Below are 16,848 nucleotides of genomic sequence, written 5' to 3'. Positions count from 1 at the left end.
CCTAGGAGCACCAGTGGTGACCTGGCATTGCAACAAGATAGCAGGAGAGCTGAACAAGGCTAATAGGTAAGAAAGATGACAAGCTCTCAAATACTGCTATATGTCTTTCATTTGTCCTTCCCACTGAGGCCAGATCTCCTATCCACCTCTTCCTAGGATATCTACACTCACCAGTATCTCCCAACTATTACACTGCTGCCTAAAATACTGATGCTTCAATGTAATTTATTCTCCTAATGAATATTTATTCATTCTAATGTCTGCTTTTCTCTTAAGATTATTATAGTCATCACAAGTCGAAGAGGGAGAATAGTGTTAAGAACAAATCTGCAGTTTAAACTATAGCCCTGATACTGGAATTTACAAACAGAAAATCTGAGTTATGGATAAGTAAAGATTCAGATTTTGAATCACAAGGCACACTCTCAGATCCGAGACATCTGATATCCTATCAATATTTAATTAAGGAAGAAGCAGGCAGATGACAGTAGGACCAGAATTTCAAGTTACAGGAAAATAAAGCAAAATGGAAGGAGAACTTTTGGCAAATGCTGGCCCAGCAACCAAAATATTAATGATGTTATTCATCCATATAACAAATAGTTTTGAAAATTTATATCTGGCAGTGAATTATATAAATATTATTTGCATTTTATCTTTGAGGAATCAGAGCCACAGATTTTAAAAGTAATTCACCCCGTGTCCACAGGATTTCAAATCAGATCTACACAATAAAGCTCATGTTCCTTCTCTTGTGGCAAAGTATGGATGGAAGTAAAAGAATGTAACTAGGAGACAAGAAAGAGGATGAGAGGAAGACTCTATTGAGGAAAAAATGCCTAGCCCCATAATATCCTAAGTCGTCTAAAGAAAAACTTTGATTCACAATATATTAGCCAACAATGTTTTCATAAACTTTAGAGACAATGAGTTTTTCCACAATATTCTTTATTCATTTACCAGTAAAAATTTACTATGAATTCAACAATAAATCAATATTAACTGTTTTCTAGCATGAATCACTCTGCTTCCCAAGATAATCACAGGCCATCCTTAAAATGCCTTTATTTTTATTAATTTGAAAATGTGTCCTTATGTTTCTTTAAAAAGTTATTGTTTTTTAATAAATGCTGACGTTTTTATGGATGAAAGTATTTGATGTTTAGGATTTTCTTCAAAATAACGTGAGGGTAGAGAGGATATCTGATAGCACATAAGTTGATAATTAGTGAGTTGGGTGATACATACACAAGGGGTTTATTTTGTTCCTTATTCTAAATAGTAAGGGATCCATCACCAGGTTTGGGCACGAGCTTTCTCCCCAAGGAAATCTTAAATATATTTTTCAGCACTTCTTCAACCTCTTCCTCAGTCAGAGTTTTAAACTCGACCAGATCTGTATTGTCTTTATAATTGAATTTTCTATAGGTGAGGATGAAGCCCACCAAACAGTAAACCCCTTCTGGGGTCTGCAAGGAACAAAGTGATGTGGTTATAAACGAAGATGTTGGAGACGTCTGCAGGTATGTATTCATAGACTCAAAATCTTCAATTGTTCGAGGTTCAAGCGTAAAGAAGTATATTTTTTGGTGTTTCTTCTTTGGCAGGAGATGAGAATTAAGAAATTCTTTGTTTGGAATATACTGCTCTCTCCTGATTTGGTCCAGGTACCAGATTCCTCTCTCTTCTGTCAAGCGGAAAATGCAAGGTACCTGAGGCTGATCCTTCCCAGAAATTAACTCTAGAGGCTGCCACATCTGGGAGGAGCTTCCAGACCCAGCATCGACAATGTAATTCCTGCCGTCAATGGTCACCTGCAGGAGAAGGTGAACCATGCCAGTGCTGTATTTGTTAGCTGGAGGGATGTAAAAATACCCTCCTAACATTGTGGTCTGAAAACCGATTGTGGTCAGAGCCCAGTACAGAAGTTGATTGACCTGGAGACACCACCCACCCAGGTTTCTTCTTACAATGTGATCAAAAATAGCCTCTAAGCCCAACTCCATGGCTTGCCCACAATGCATGTTAAGGTTCTCAAAGGGAACAGCTCGGATCTGGTGCTCAAGAATGTCAGTTAATGTTTCCAAGTCCAATTTGTTCCTAGAGTTCTTATAGCCAATTCTTTCAAAATATGCTTCAATGTCCATGATCCCCTAAGCAAGAAAAACAAAACATAAAAACATATCATATTTTAGCACTTGATTTCCTCATATGACTAATTATAGGTATAACGTATTTTAAATACGTAAAAACACAATGGTTATAAGTACCTGTCATAGTAATTCTTTTGTTAGTATTTCTACTGCATGAATCCCTTTTACATGCATAAGTTCTCTTAGTAGTCTCAGAACCCTGTAAGGAAAGTATTATTGTATCTTCCGTCTTTTAAGCATGAGGAGTTGGAAATCCAGATTAAATAAGGAGCCAAATGGTAAACAACTTGTTTGTGGTTTTCTTGGTGATGAAAAAAAAGAGATTCCAATTGGTATCAATTATAATAGGCTTATAAACAGTTTCTGATATAAGCAGGAGAATTATACAATAGAGTATATGGTATTCATGGTACATGACCCACTTGATTTCCCATTTAGCTGTACCTAACACAAAGCTCCTCACTCAAAAAATATATTGATTAACTCACTCATTCACTGATTGATTCAAGAAATAGTTTACAGAATACTCTTGATGTGTTTCCTATTGTTCTAGTACTTGCTTGCCCTCAAAAATCTTATATTTTAATGGGAGTTGAAGGGACACAAATAGGAAACTGAATAAATGGATAAAACATGCAGTCTGTTAGATTGTGGTAAGTGCCTGGTGAAAACAAAAAGAGGGGTTAGTGGGTGCACAGGGAGAGCACTGATTTCAAACAAGGTGGTTAAAGAAAGGCTCACTAAGACTTTAAGGATGCTAGAGAATAAGTTCTGTGGATATGTGTGAGGAGGATTGTTCCATGCAGTGGAACAGAAAATACCAGGATCCTTAGCTGGAACCTATCCCGAGTGTTCAGGAAACATCCAGGAAGCCAGGGTGACAGGAGCACAGTCAGTGAGAAGGGGAATGGGTTGAGATGAGATCTGACAAGTAACAGTGGCCTTGGAGCCAATGCTTATATTTTGGCTTCTATTCTAAACGAGATGAGAAATCAAAGTGAGACAGGATGAGAGAAGGGTTATAAGCGGAACAGTGTTTGCCTAATCAAAGTGATCTGTCTAGCTACTGTGTGGACAATAGGCTGCCCATATTGAGCTCTATGGGCTGTCACATAAACTATGTGGGACCACTTCAAACACAACAGCTCTAGGACCAAAGCTTGGCTGATGGGTGGCATGTGACCTAAGTAGATCAGTGAAACTCTATTGAGGCATTTTTGCTGAAATCTAAGTACATGTATTATGCTGCAAGGCTAGAAGCTGGGAGGATATCAACCCAAAGCTACTGGGGAGAACCCACTGAAGAACAATACTAACAAAGAATTTACTAGTAACTTGAGCAGGGGAATACGTGACTCTTAGTAACAGCATAGGAAGTTTCATGGTTTCGTCGAAGACTTTAAATACACGTTGTAGCTCAGAAGACAGTGCCCCAAGGTAAAAGCTTCAGAAGTCAGTTTTTCTTTGGCCTTCTCCTGGCCTCCTATCTCTCAGTCCCAATATCCCTCAAAGCTGGCCATACAAACTAGAATCTCTTTCCCCAAGGCAGAACCTAGAAATCAGAACTCCTTTTTCTCAAAACCAGCCACAAAGCCTAAAAATATTACTCTAATTTGCCCTCTCCCTTTCTGTGTATGAATTAGCCATAAAGAAATTATCCAACTTACCTTGTTGGATTGTAGGTCATAAGATCCCTATACCCAGAAAGAAGGAGTACATGCTCAGAGAGGTCAAGAGGAATCTAGACAGACAGGTCTTGCTGGGTTTCCCCAGTCTATTGGCATTAGGTTATGCCTTTTGCCTCAATCATATTTTTATATGTGCCCATACCTTGTCGCACCTAAGCATAAAAAGGACAATTTCCCCTGTGTGTTTGGGTCTTTATTCTGAAGACTCCAGCATACACACTCCAAACAAATCTGCATGCCTTCTCTTCAACTGATCTTTCTTTTGTGAGTTGATTTTTCAGTAATCCTTCAGAGGGTTTCTGGCCCTTACTCATAGGAAGAAAAGCCAACAGCACAGAATTAAGTTATAATGGAAGAAAACATTGCTTTTTTTGAAGCTTTAAGATGAAACACTTCAGCATCAGGCTATAGCAACAGATTTAGACCTGAAGAAAAAAAAATTTGCCAGAGCCAACAAAAAGTTGAAAGAGAGAGTTAACATCTCAGCTATTCTCAAATGAAGAAAAGGCTAAAAGCAGCAGGATACACCAGAAGTTGAACTTCTGAGATATCTGAGAAGTTTCAAAAAGAAAAAAATAGCATTAAACATTAAAACTTCTTGGAATTTAATGAAGAGCAAATCAATACTTTAAGAAACCCTTATTGCTCTAACCAATGTTTTGGTTTTGTATTGTGTTTTTTTTGGTCAAAGCTCAGTTTCCAGAAAGACAACTATAAATAATTCAATTTTAATTAAAGCCAACATAACCACAAACAAAATTTCTTTTATGAATTTGATTATACACATGCCACTTCCAACATGACTGGACTTTCCATTGTATCCTAAATTTCCCTCTTTCTTAGATTACCAGTCATCTTACTTCAGAAAAAAATATAAAATTATTTATCATACAAAATAATTCTCTTTTCTTTTTAATCTCTCTTATCACAAATACATCTTTATATCTATAACTTTCTTTACATCTCTTTCCCCTATTTACAGGTTCCTTTTTACTTTGTTTTATAAATAACCTTTGAATTAGACAAAAGTGATTTTCTTTTTAATGAGAATACATTTTTCTATTTGTCTTATGTTATTTTCTTTTTTCATCAAAAACATGTCTTTGACAGACTTTATAAACAGAATTATATATTAAGTGGAATTTTTATTTTTAGTGACCTTAAATCTAGGAAACATGAAATCCTAAACTGCATATCAGGTATCAGTACTTTATAGATGAAATCACTCTATAATTTTTAGGCATGTTTCTCCATATCTCTACTTAATTGGAAATGAGCCAAACTATTAATGAGTAGCTGTTCTTTAATCCAAAATAAGCTTAAGATTTTAAATTACATAAAAATTAACCAACAAGCATTTATCCATCCCATTTATATTTGTTCAATTTATTCATTGTTAGCAGTTTACCTAGATTGCTTTGAGAACTGAGACATTAGACAAAACTAGTCACATTTAAAGTTATTTCCTTGCTAACTATTTTATAGCCTGTGAATATCAGGCATTCACCCAAGTATAAACCTTAATGTTAAACGTATTTTTTTTACAGATAGCTCAGGATTTAGCTGTTTTTATGAAACGAATAATATTAAGCTAGTCTTATTTATTAAAAAAAATTACAGGCTGGGTGCATTGGTTCATGCCTGTCATCCCAGCACTTTGGGAAGCCAAGGTGGGCAGATCACAAGGTCAGGGGTTCGAGACCAGCCTGACCAATGTGGTGAAACCCCGTCTCTACTAAAAATACAAAAATTAGGCGGGTGTGGTCATGCACAGCTGTAATCCCAGCTACTCAGGAGGCTGAGGCAGGAGAATCACTTGAACCCTGGAGGCAGGCACTCCAGCCTGGCTGACAGAGTGAGACTCAGTCTCAAAAAAACAAAAAAAAAATTGTTTAGATTTTAAAGATTGTTTTAAGTTAAAAATGTGGACAAAACTAAAGGTTTATGAAAGACTGATCATTGATCTTGTAAAAGGAATTCTATATATAAGCCAGCTGGCTAAAAGTTGAAAGGGATTATTTAGTTTTTGCATAAATTAAACCTTAAAATAAAAAGCATACTAATTCAGGGCCAGAATCTAGGCCCTTATGTCAAAATATCAGGGTTTTATTAGAATACTAATCTGCTCTTTTATGGAAAATTATAAAATGTTGTAAAAGATTTATAAAAATCTCTACCTTATGTTACAACTAATTAAATAGATTTGTTTGTAAGATTTTATTAATGTTAACTTTAGCATTAATAATAAGCTATGCAATAGTAAAATTTAGATTTCCTTTGAATAAGATTTTCTTTTAATATTAAGAGATAGTGAAAGATTTTTGCTTACCTTTCGAGAAAACTGCAAAAAAAAAAAAAAAAAGATGGGTTGGGGAAGAGAGACAAATTTAGTTGGCCTCACACTGTCTTTATTAGGTCTTATTGTTTGTGAAAGTGAGTCCTCTCTCTCAAAGAGTGAAGGTTTTTACTTTTTGAAATCTTTGAGTTATCACTTTGCCTAAATGAATGACTTACTTTACAATGACCTGTTTGGTGATTGTAATTTGTTTTTCCACCGCAATATCTGTCTCTATCTAAATACCCGTAACCCAAATCTCTCCAAAGCTATTACCTTGGCTTTTAATATGTGAAACTTGTTTTAAGTCTCAAAGTGGGCACTGAAGAAAATCAAACTTTCCAAAATCAAATTCTAAATTCAGTCTTGTTGACCTCATTATCTTTTTTGATATTAAGTCCCCTGAAGCCAAAAACAGACATATTCGGTGTATTTGGCATGTTAAAATCATATAGGAAACATTGTCAAATACGAAATGGTGTTCAACTTTATTTGGTCTACATTTATATTAAACCTGTTACTAGTATGTTTTTCAACATTGCGTGATATTCCTATCATTCTGATGCCTTTATATATGTTATTAGTATTTATAATTATTATGTTAAATTGTTATATGCCACAGAAATAACCAAATTTCCTTGTTAAGTGTGTCCTTGACCATGGCTGTCCTAAGACTTCTGTCATTGACAGTTGTTCTACTTTGGTGCTTTTAAAAAGGTGGTTTGCAATTAGCTATAGGACTCTAAGGGGTGCTTTTGAATGAAGCTTTATGATAACTTTGGAGATTGTGCCACTTGTATAGAGAAAAAAAACTCCCAGGACTCTCATGGAGAACTAATATGTTCATGAAGATTGCTCACCCAATATCTAACAGAATAGGAGTTAATTGCATGGACTGAAATAATAGAAGACTGAAATAATCTTTTTATGGGTTTTGTTGAAACATTGCCACTTTTGTTTTTCAGAGTCAAAATTTTTTTCTTTTTAGACATTTACAGCTTTTAATATTTGTGTAAAGTATACTCTTGTGAGCAAAATTTGAAGCATATTTCCTTCTATCTGCCTGATTTCTCTGAAATTTGGAAACTCTTAGTGATTATTGCTAATTTATGGGAATATAATTATTTGCATAAATTCAGTTAGAATCTATTTTGTTTTGTAACAGGCCACAAGTGGAGACAAAAATCAAGGATTTGACTGGAATGCCCTATTTTTAAGAAATTGATATTGGGACTTGATAAAGCTGATAATAGCCCTGTGGATAAAACTGGCCTCACAGCTTGTCTATGCAGTTCCTTTACAGGTTCCTTTACAGGTTTCTGGCCTGTAATGGGTAAAAGAAGGTCACATTCTGACAGGCCCAGGAACCCCAAGTTATTTTGGGACCTTGAGAGAGAATTCACTTAATTCATACAGGTATCTCATAGAAACAGATAAATCCTTGGTTGGGCTCAGGATGCTTTTAAGAGGTCTAATATGAGATTCTTTATAAAAAAGAATGTTCCAGCAAAGCCATTTTTTAAAAAGGAGCCTATATAGTAAATAATTATTCTTGCTGCACTTTATGCAAATAATCAGACCAAGTATAGTAACAAAACTTATTTTGCAAATAAATCAGTTCTACTGTGTGTCAGGCCTCTGAGCCTAAGCTAAGCCATCATATCCCCTGTGACCTGCATGTACACATCCAGATGGCCAGTTCCTGCCTTAACTGATGACATTCCACCACAAAAGAAGGGAAAATGGCCTGTTCCTGCCTTAACTGATGACATTGTCTTGTGAAATTCCTTCTCCTGGCTCATCCTGGCTCAAAAGCTCCCCTACTGAGCACCTTGTGACCACCACTCTGCCCACCAGAGAACAACCCCCCTTTGACTGTAATTTTCCTTTATCTACCCAAGTCCTATAAAACGGCCCCACCCTTATCTCCCTTCGCTGACTCTCTTTTCGGACTCAGCCTGCCTGCACCCAGGTGAAATAAACAGCCATGTTGCTCACACAAAGCCTGTTTGGTGGTCTCTTCACACAGACATGCATGAAATTTGGTGCCATGACTCGGATCAGGGGACCTCCTTTGGGTGATCAATCCCCTGTCCTCCTGCTCTTTGCTCCATGAGAAAGATCCACCTATGACCTCAGGTCCTCAGATCAACCAGCCCAAGAGACATCTCACCAATTTCAAATCCGGTAAGCAGCCTCTTTTTACTGTCCTCTCCAACCTCCCTCGCTATCCCTCAACCTCTTTCTCCTTTCAATCTTGGGCCACACTTCAATCTCTCCCTTCTTTTAATTTCAGTTCCTTTCATTTTCTGGTAGAGACAAAGGAGAGACGTTTTATTCATGGACCCAAAACTCTGGCGCCAGTCACGGACTGGGAAGGCGGCCTTCCCTTGGTGTTTAATTATTGCAGGGACACCTCTCTGATTATTCAGCCACATTTCAGAGGTGTCAGACCATGCAGGGACAGCTGCCTTGGTCCTTCACCCTTAGCGGCAAGTCCCACTTTTCTGGGGGAGGGGCAAGTACCCCAACCCCTTCTCTCTGTGTCTCTATCCCTTCTCGACCTTTCTGGGGGGCAAGAAACCCCCAACCCCTTCTCCTTCACTCTTAGCGGCAAGTCCTGCTTTTCTAGGGGAGGGGCAAGTACCCCAACCCCTTCTCTCCATGTCTCTACCCCTTTTCCGCCTTTCTGGGGGGCAAGAAACCCCCAACCCCTTCTCCTTCACCCTTAGCGGCAAGTCCTGCTTTTCTAGGGGAGGGGCAAGTACTCCAACCTCGTATCTCTGTGCCCCAATCCCTTATTTCCATGCCCCAACCTCTTATATCTCTGCACCCTGATCCCTTATTTCTGTGCCCCAACCTCATATCTCTGTGCCCCGATCCCTTACTTCCATGCCCTAACCTCTTCTATCTCTGCACCCTGATCCCTTATTTCTGCACCCTGACCTCGTATCTCTGTGGCCTGACCCCTTTCCCACTTTTCTGGAAGGTAAGAACCCCTGAACTGCTTCCCTCCGTGTCTCTACTCTCCCTTTTCTTTAAACTTGCCTCCTTCACTATAGGCAACCTTCCACCCTCCATTCCTCCTTCTTCTCCCTTAGCCTGTGTTCTTAAGAACATAAAACCTCTTCAACTCTCACCTGACCTAAAACCTAAATGCCTTATTTTCTTCTACAATGCCGCTTGACCCCAATACAAACTCAACAGTAGTTCTAAATTGCCAGAAAACGGCACTTTCGATTTCTCCATCCGACAAGACCTAAATAATTTTTGTCGAAAAATACGAAAATAGTCTGAGGTGCCTGACATCCAGGCACTCTTTTACACATCAGTCCCTCCCTAGTCGCTGTTCCCAATGCAACTACTCCCAAATCTTCATTCTTTCCCTCCTGCCTGTCCACTCAGTCCCAACCCCAAGCATCACTAAGTCTTTCTAATCTTCCTTTTCTACAGACCCATCTGACCTCTCCCCTCATCGCCAGGCCAAGCTAGGTCCCGATTCTTTCTCAGCCTCTGCTCCTCCACCCTATAATCCTTTTACCACCTCCCCTCCTAACACCCAGTCTGGCTTACAGTTTTGTTCCGTGACTAGCCCTCCCCCACCTGCCCAGCAATTTCCTTTTAAGAAGGTGGCTGGAGCTAAAGGCATAGTCAAGGTTAATGCTCCTTTTTCTTTATCCAACCTCTCCCAAATCAGTTAGCGTTTAGACTCTTTTTCATCAAATATAAAAAACCCAGCCCAGTTCATGGCTCGTTCGGCAGCAACCCTGAGATGCTTTACAGCCCTAGACCCTAAAAGGTCAAAAGGCCGTCTTATTCTCAATATACATTTTATTACCCAATCTGCTCCTGACGTTAAATAAAACTCCAAAAATTAAATTCTGGCCCTCAAACCCCACAACAGGATTTAATTAACCTCGCCTTCAAGGTGTACCGTAATAGAAAAAAGTTGCAATTCCTTGCCTCCACTGTGAGACAAACCCCAGCCACATCTCCAGCACACAAGAACTTCCAAACGCCAGAACCGCAGTGGCCAGGCATTCCTCCAGAACCTCCTCCCCCAGGAGCTTGCTACAAGTGCCAGAAATCTGACCACCAGGCCAAGGAATGCCTGCAGCCCAGGATTCCTCCTAAGCCGCGTCTCATCTGTGTAGGACCCCAGTGGAAATTGGACTGTTCAACTCACTTGGCAGCCACTCCCAGAGCCCCTGAAACTCTGGCCCAAGGCTCTCTGACTGACTCCTTCCCAGATCTTCTCAGCTTAGCAGCTGAAGACTGACACTGCCAGATCACCTCGGAAGCCTACAGGACCATCACAGACACTCTAAGTAACTCTCACAGTGGAAGGTAAGTCCGTCCCCTTCTTAGTCAATACAGAGGCTACCTGCTCCACATTACCTTCTTTTCAAAGGCCTGTTTCCCTTGCCTCCATAACTGTTGTGGGTATTGACGGCCAGGCTTCTAAACCTCTTAAAACTCCCCAACTCTAGTGCCAACTTAGACAATACTCTTTTAAGCACTCCTTTTTAGTTATCCCCACCTGCCCAGTTCCCTTATTAGGCTGAGACACTTTAACTAAATTATCTACTTCCCTGACTATTCCTGGACTACAGCTACATCTCATTGCCGCCCTTCTTCCCAATCCAAAGCCTCCTTTGCATCCTCCTCTTGTATCCCCACACCTTAACCCACAAGTATAAGACACCTCTACTCCCTCCTTGGCGACCGATCACGCACCCCTTACTATCTCATTAAAACCTAATCACCCTTACCCCGCTCAATGCCAAGATCCCATCCCACAGCATGCTTTAAAAGGATTAAAGCCTGTTATCACTTGCCTGCTACAGCATGGCCTTTTAAAGCCTATAAAGTCTCCTTACAATTCCCCCATTTTACCTGTCCTAGAACCAGACAAGCCTTACAAGTTAGTTCAGGATCTGTGCCTTATCAACTAAATTGTTTTGCCTATCCACCCCATGGTGCCAAACCCATATATTCGCCTATCCTCAATACCTCCCTCTACAACCCATTATTCTGTTCTAGATCTCAAACATGCTTTCTTTACTATTCCTTTGCACCCTTCATCCCAGCCTCTCTTTGCTTTCACTTGGACTGACCCTGACACCCATCAGGCTCAGCAAATTACATAAGCTGTACTGCCAGAAGGCTTCATAGACATCCCCCATTACTTCAGTCAAGCCGAAATTTCTTCCTCATCTGTTACCTTTCTCGGCGTAATTGTTATAAAAACATACTTGCTCTCCCTGCAGATCGTGTCTGACGGATCTCTCAAACCCCAACACCTTCTACATCCTAGGCATAGTTAAGATACTTTCGACTTTAGATACCTGGTTTTGCCATCCTAACAAAACCATTATATAAACTCACAAAAAGAAACGTAGTTGACCCCATAGATCCTAAATCCTTTCCCCACTCCTTTTTCCATTCCTTGAAGACAGCTTTAAAGACTGCCCCCACCCGAGCTCTCCCTGACTCATCCCAACCTTTTTCATTAAACACAGCCGAAGTGCAGGGCTGTGCAGTCAGAATTCTTACACAAGGACCAGGATCACATCCTGTAGCCTTTTTGTCCAAACAACTTGACCTTACTGTTTTCTGCTGGCCATGATGTCTCCGTGCAGTGGCTGCTGCCACCCTAATACTTTCAGAGGCCCTTAAGTCACAAACTATGCTCAACTTACTGTCTACAGCTCTCATAATTTCCAAAATCTATTTTCTTCCTTACACCTGATGCATATACTTTCTGCTCTCCGGCTCCTTCATCTCTCTGATCCACCTGATGTTCACCCCATTTCCCCACATTTCCTTCTTCCCTGTTTCTCACCCTGATCACACTTAGTTTATTGATAGCAGTTCCACCAGGACTAATCGCCACACACCAGCAAAGGCAGGCTATGCTATAATACAAGCTACTAGCCCGCCTCTTAGAACCTCTCATTTCCTTTCCATCGTGGAAATCTATCCTCAAGGAAATAACTTCTCAGTGTTCCATCTGCTATTCTACTACTCCTCAGGGATTATTCAGGCCCCCTCCCTTCCCTACACATCAAGCTCAGGGATTTGCCCCCACCCAAGACTGGCAGATTAGCTTTATTCAACATGCCCCGAGTCAGGAAACTAAAATACCTCTTAGTCTAAGTAGACACTTTCACTGAATAAGTAAAGGCCTTTCCTACAGGGTCTGACAAGGCCACCGTAGTCATTTCTTCCCTTCTGCCAGACATAATTCCTCAGTTTGGCCTTCCCACCTCTATACAGTCTGATAGCAGACCAGCCTCTATTAGTCAAATCAGCCAAGCATTTTTTCAGGCTCTTAGTATTCAGTGAAACCTTTATATCCCTTACAGTCCTCAGTCTTCACGAAAAGTAGAACAGACTAATGGTCTTTTAAAAACACACCTCACCAAGCTCAGCCACCAACTTAAAAAGGACTGGACAATACTTTTACCACTTTCCCTTCTCAGAAGTCAGACCTGTCCTCAGAATGCTACAGGGTACAGCCCATTTGAGCTCCTGTATAGACGCTCCTTTTTATTAGGCCCCAGTCTCATTTCAGATACCAGACCAACTTAGACTGCCCCCAAAAAACTTATCATCCCTACTATCTTCTGTCTAGTCATACTCCTTTTCACCGTTCTCAACTACTCATACATGCCCTACTCTTGTTTACACGGCCGGTTTACACTGTTTCTCCAAGCCATCACAGCTGATAGCTCCTGGTGCTATCCCCAAACTGCCACTCTTAACTCTTGAAGTAAATAAATAATCTTTGCTGCCAGGGCTATGCTGAATCTCCTTAGGCACTCTCTGATCAGATGTCCTGGGTCCTCCCAATTCTTAGACCTTTTATACGTGTTTTTCTCCTTCTCTTATTCCATTTAGTTTTTCAATTCATACAAAACCATATCCAGGCCATCACCAATAATTCTACATGACAAATGTTTCTTCTAACAACCCCACAATATCACCCCTTACCACAAAATCTTCCTTCAGCTTAATCTCTCCCACTCTAGGTTCCCACGCCACCCCTAATCCCGCTTGAAGCAGCCCTGAGAAACATCGCCCATTATCTTTCCATACCACCCCCCAAAATTTTCACCATCCCAACACTTTACCACTATTTCATTTTATTTTTCTTATTAATATAAGAAGACAGGAATGTCAGGCCTCTGAGCCCAAGCTAAGCCAGCATATCCCCTGTGACCTACACATACACATCCAGATGGCCGGTTCCTGCCTTAACTGATGACACTCCACCACAAAAGAAGTGAAATCCTGCCTTAACTGATGACACTGTCTTGTGAAATTCCTTCTCCTGGCTCATCCTGGCTCAATAGCTCCCCTACTGAGCACCTTGTGACCCCCCACTCTGCCTGCCAGAGAACAACCCCCCTTTGACTCTACTTTTCCTTTATCTATCCAAATCCTATAAAACTGCCCCACCCTTATCTCCCTTCGCTGACTCTCTTTTAGGACTCAGCCCGCCTGCACCCAGGTGAAATAAATAGCCATGTTGCTCACACAGAGTCTGTTTGGTGGTCTCTTCACACGGATGTGCATGAAACTATGTCTTTCATAAAATTGAAGAACTGGAAGCAGAAATATTATGTTTCAAAAACTATAGTATATCTGTTAGTATCTTCTAGCCTTGCCCATTGTTTTTTCAGTTTTTATTATTTTTTTACAAGTTAGACCAAATCCTGAATTTTTTTCTGGCTACAAGTCTACAAAGTAACATTTTCAACGTTTTCTCCCATTTTTCTTACTTGAATTCACTAGAAATTAAAACTGGGGTTTTCTTAAAGTGTTGCAAACTGAAGGTATCAGGAGAAAATAACAGTAACTTATAAACAACCTTCATGCATATCTGCTGATGTGAGGCCTTCTCAGAAAGTTCAGTTGAACACCTGGTTTGAACTTCCAGGGAAATCTGGGACATTGCCACTGCAATATGAAGATGCCTCAGAGAAAAAGCTATAGACTAGCTTTTCTAGATATATAGACTACTCCAGATAGTAACATTTATTTATTTATTTTTTTCTGTTTCTATAGAAATGCCTCCTACTAGAAATCTGATTGCCTACATTACATCTAGAGGCCTAAACCATTTGCAGTCCCACCTCCTGGAATGGGACGTAGATATTTAACTGAACTGATCTCGCCTCAAAACCAAGGGACTGCCTAAAGAAAATATGGAATGATATATTTAAATTTGCTCATTTATATTTATCCCAAATGTGTTTTTCCACTGCTATGACTGTCTATCTAAACACCTCTAACTTAAATCTCCCCAAAGCTATTACCTTGGCTTTTAGTATGTGAAACTTGTTTTAAATTTCAAAGTGGGGACTGAAGAAAATCAAAATATTTTACCCTCAAATATATTTCTTTGACATATTTAAAAATGGTTTCCACTGGCCAACAAGCAGAAGTGGCATTGCAAAACTGTCTTAACTGAGGAAAATTCGTGTCTGTGGACAATGTCCATTAATGCAGCCATGTCCTCTCCTGTTTCTAAGCCTTTCCCAGGATCCAGAGCGATTGAGAGTCTGACACCTTTAAAGATCTGGATAGAAACATTTACTATCTATTGCTTCTGAGAAAAGGTTCGTCTACATAACAAGGCCACCTTTGCTAGCCGAGCTTCTTCCTTCCTCTCTCTCTTAACCTGTGTTGCCACTAAAACTAATTTACCTGTTTCTGGCCATGCTTTGAGTCTCCACTCTTTACTGTGGCCTCGGAATAATACATGAGTTTCTGTAACTTATTGGGAAGTTGGGTCTTCATTCTCAAGTTTCCCAAGTGTGGTGGTTAATACTGAGTGTCAACTTGACTGGATTGAAGGATTCAAAGTATTGTTCCTGGGTGTGTCTGTGAGGGTGTTGCCAAAGGAAATTAACATTTGAGTCAGTGGACTGGGAAAGCGAGGCCCACCCTCAATCCGGGTGGGCACCATCTAATCAGCTGCCAGCACAGCCAGAATGAAAGTAGGCAGAAGAATGTGGAAAGACTAGACTGGCTTAGTCTCCCAGCCTACTAGATCTTTCTCCTGTGCTGGATGCTTCCTGCCCTCAAACATCAAACTCCAAGTTCTTCAGCCTTTGGACTCTTGGACCTTTGACCACAGACTGAAGGCTTGCACTGTCGGCTTCCCTACTTTTGAGGTTTTGGGACTCGGACTGGCTTCTTTGCTCCTCAGCTTGCAGACGGCCTATTGTAGGACGTCACCTTGTGATCGTGTGACTCACTACTCCTTAATAAACTCCCCTTTATGTATACATCTATCCTATTAGTTCTGGCCCTCTAAAGGGTCCTGGCTAATAGACCATGTATATACATTAAATAAATTTGTACTCCCTTTCCCCTATTAATCAACCTGTCACATGTCAGTGACTTCTAGTGAAGCTTTAGGGGGCCAACAGCCTATGGCCCCCACATAAGGTATACATTGGCTCTGCCTGAAAATCAGACATATGGAAGTAGGAGAGCTTACAGGACAAAGGTGGATTCAAAGATTTTGTGATTGGCAATTTGTTGGAAGAGTTAAGTTTTGTCTAAAGACTGTGGTCAGTACAATTAAATGCTTGAGTTAAAAGGGCTTGTGGGAACCATGGTTTATGTCATGTAGATGAAACCTCCAGCTAGCAGCCTTAGAGAAAACAGATGGTAAATATCTCTTTTCAGATTTTTAAGGTGTCAGACTCTCATTTAATCTCTCCTCAATCAGAGCAGAGCCAGAAACCAGCAAATTTCCCCATAAAAGATGGTTTTGCAAGACCATTTCAATATGTGTCAAAGAAATATATTTTGGGGGTTAAATATATTGATTTCCTTCAGGGTCTGCTATTGTCATGTGATGCTAAACCAGAGTCAGATTGGAATTTGGTATCTTATTCCCACAAACAGTCCATTTTGACAGTCTTATGATCACTGTTTCAATGTTAATGCTGGTCAGTTGTGCCTGAACTCCAAAAGGGAGTGTGTATAATGAGGCGTGTCTGACCTCCCTTTCCATTATGGCCTGGAATTTAGTTTTCCAGGTTTCTCTGGGGTCGCCTAGGACAAGAGGGGATCCATTTGCTCAGTAGGGGGACTTGATTTTATTTTTGATTTATACCCGACTTTCAAAATACACTGCAAATTACTTACAAAGTTCTACTTACTTTGGCCAGCAACCAGGAACTAGGCTGAATGCAATCCTCTTGCTTCCAAGGTCTGTAATAAAGTGCTCTCCCTTCCAAAGTCTGCAAGGGAAGTGATCTCACTGGAATTCCATATCACCCTGACCCCAGAGTCTAGTTAGGATCACCTCAGGGATCTCTGGGAAATGTAGTTGCAGGGCCTCAGGTTGCCTCTGTGAATCTCTTACGCAAATCTTTTCATTAAAAATGGTGTGGATAATTATATTATCTGATGATACCCATGCCACAGGCTAGGAGAGCTGTGCCCTTGTATTTCACCTAGTTCTTGCTCTCTGGAAGTCTGATGCCAGACTTCCCATGTGTGATATAGAAGGTGAGAGCTTGAGACAGGTCAAGGAACAGCAGAACCAATAACTTAGAAGCGGCAGAAGAGGAAGATGAAAGGTTTTAGTCATACTCTCAGTTTATGGCACACTTTCATCAATTCCTATAAGGCCTCTCTTTTTCTT

General features: G+C 40.3%; 1 protein-coding gene across 1 annotated transcript; it reads right to left on the bottom strand.

Moving 5' to 3' along the window:
* Nucleotides 1-931: 931 nt before the first annotated feature.
* Nucleotides 932-16,446, bottom strand: NAT2 (N-acetyltransferase 2). Its single transcript, XM_004046719.5, has 2 exons — nucleotides 16,361-16,446; nucleotides 932-2,153 (listed from the first exon to the last, which is right to left on the bottom strand). Exon 2 carries the CDS (start codon nucleotides 2,145-2,147, stop codon nucleotides 1,275-1,277), a length of 873 nt encoding a protein of 290 aa, XP_004046767.3. The 5' UTR covers nucleotides 2,148-2,153; nucleotides 16,361-16,446; the 3' UTR covers nucleotides 932-1,274.
* Between the last annotated feature and the right edge of the window lie 402 nt (nucleotides 16,447-16,848).

This window comes from Gorilla gorilla, chromosome 7 (genome assembly GCF_029281585.2).
Source record: "Gorilla gorilla gorilla isolate KB3781 chromosome 7, NHGRI_mGorGor1-v2.1_pri, whole genome shotgun sequence".
NCBI lineage: Eukaryota > Metazoa > Chordata > Mammalia > Primates > Hominidae > Gorilla > Gorilla gorilla.
This window is presented reverse-complemented; position numbering and strand designations above follow the sequence as displayed.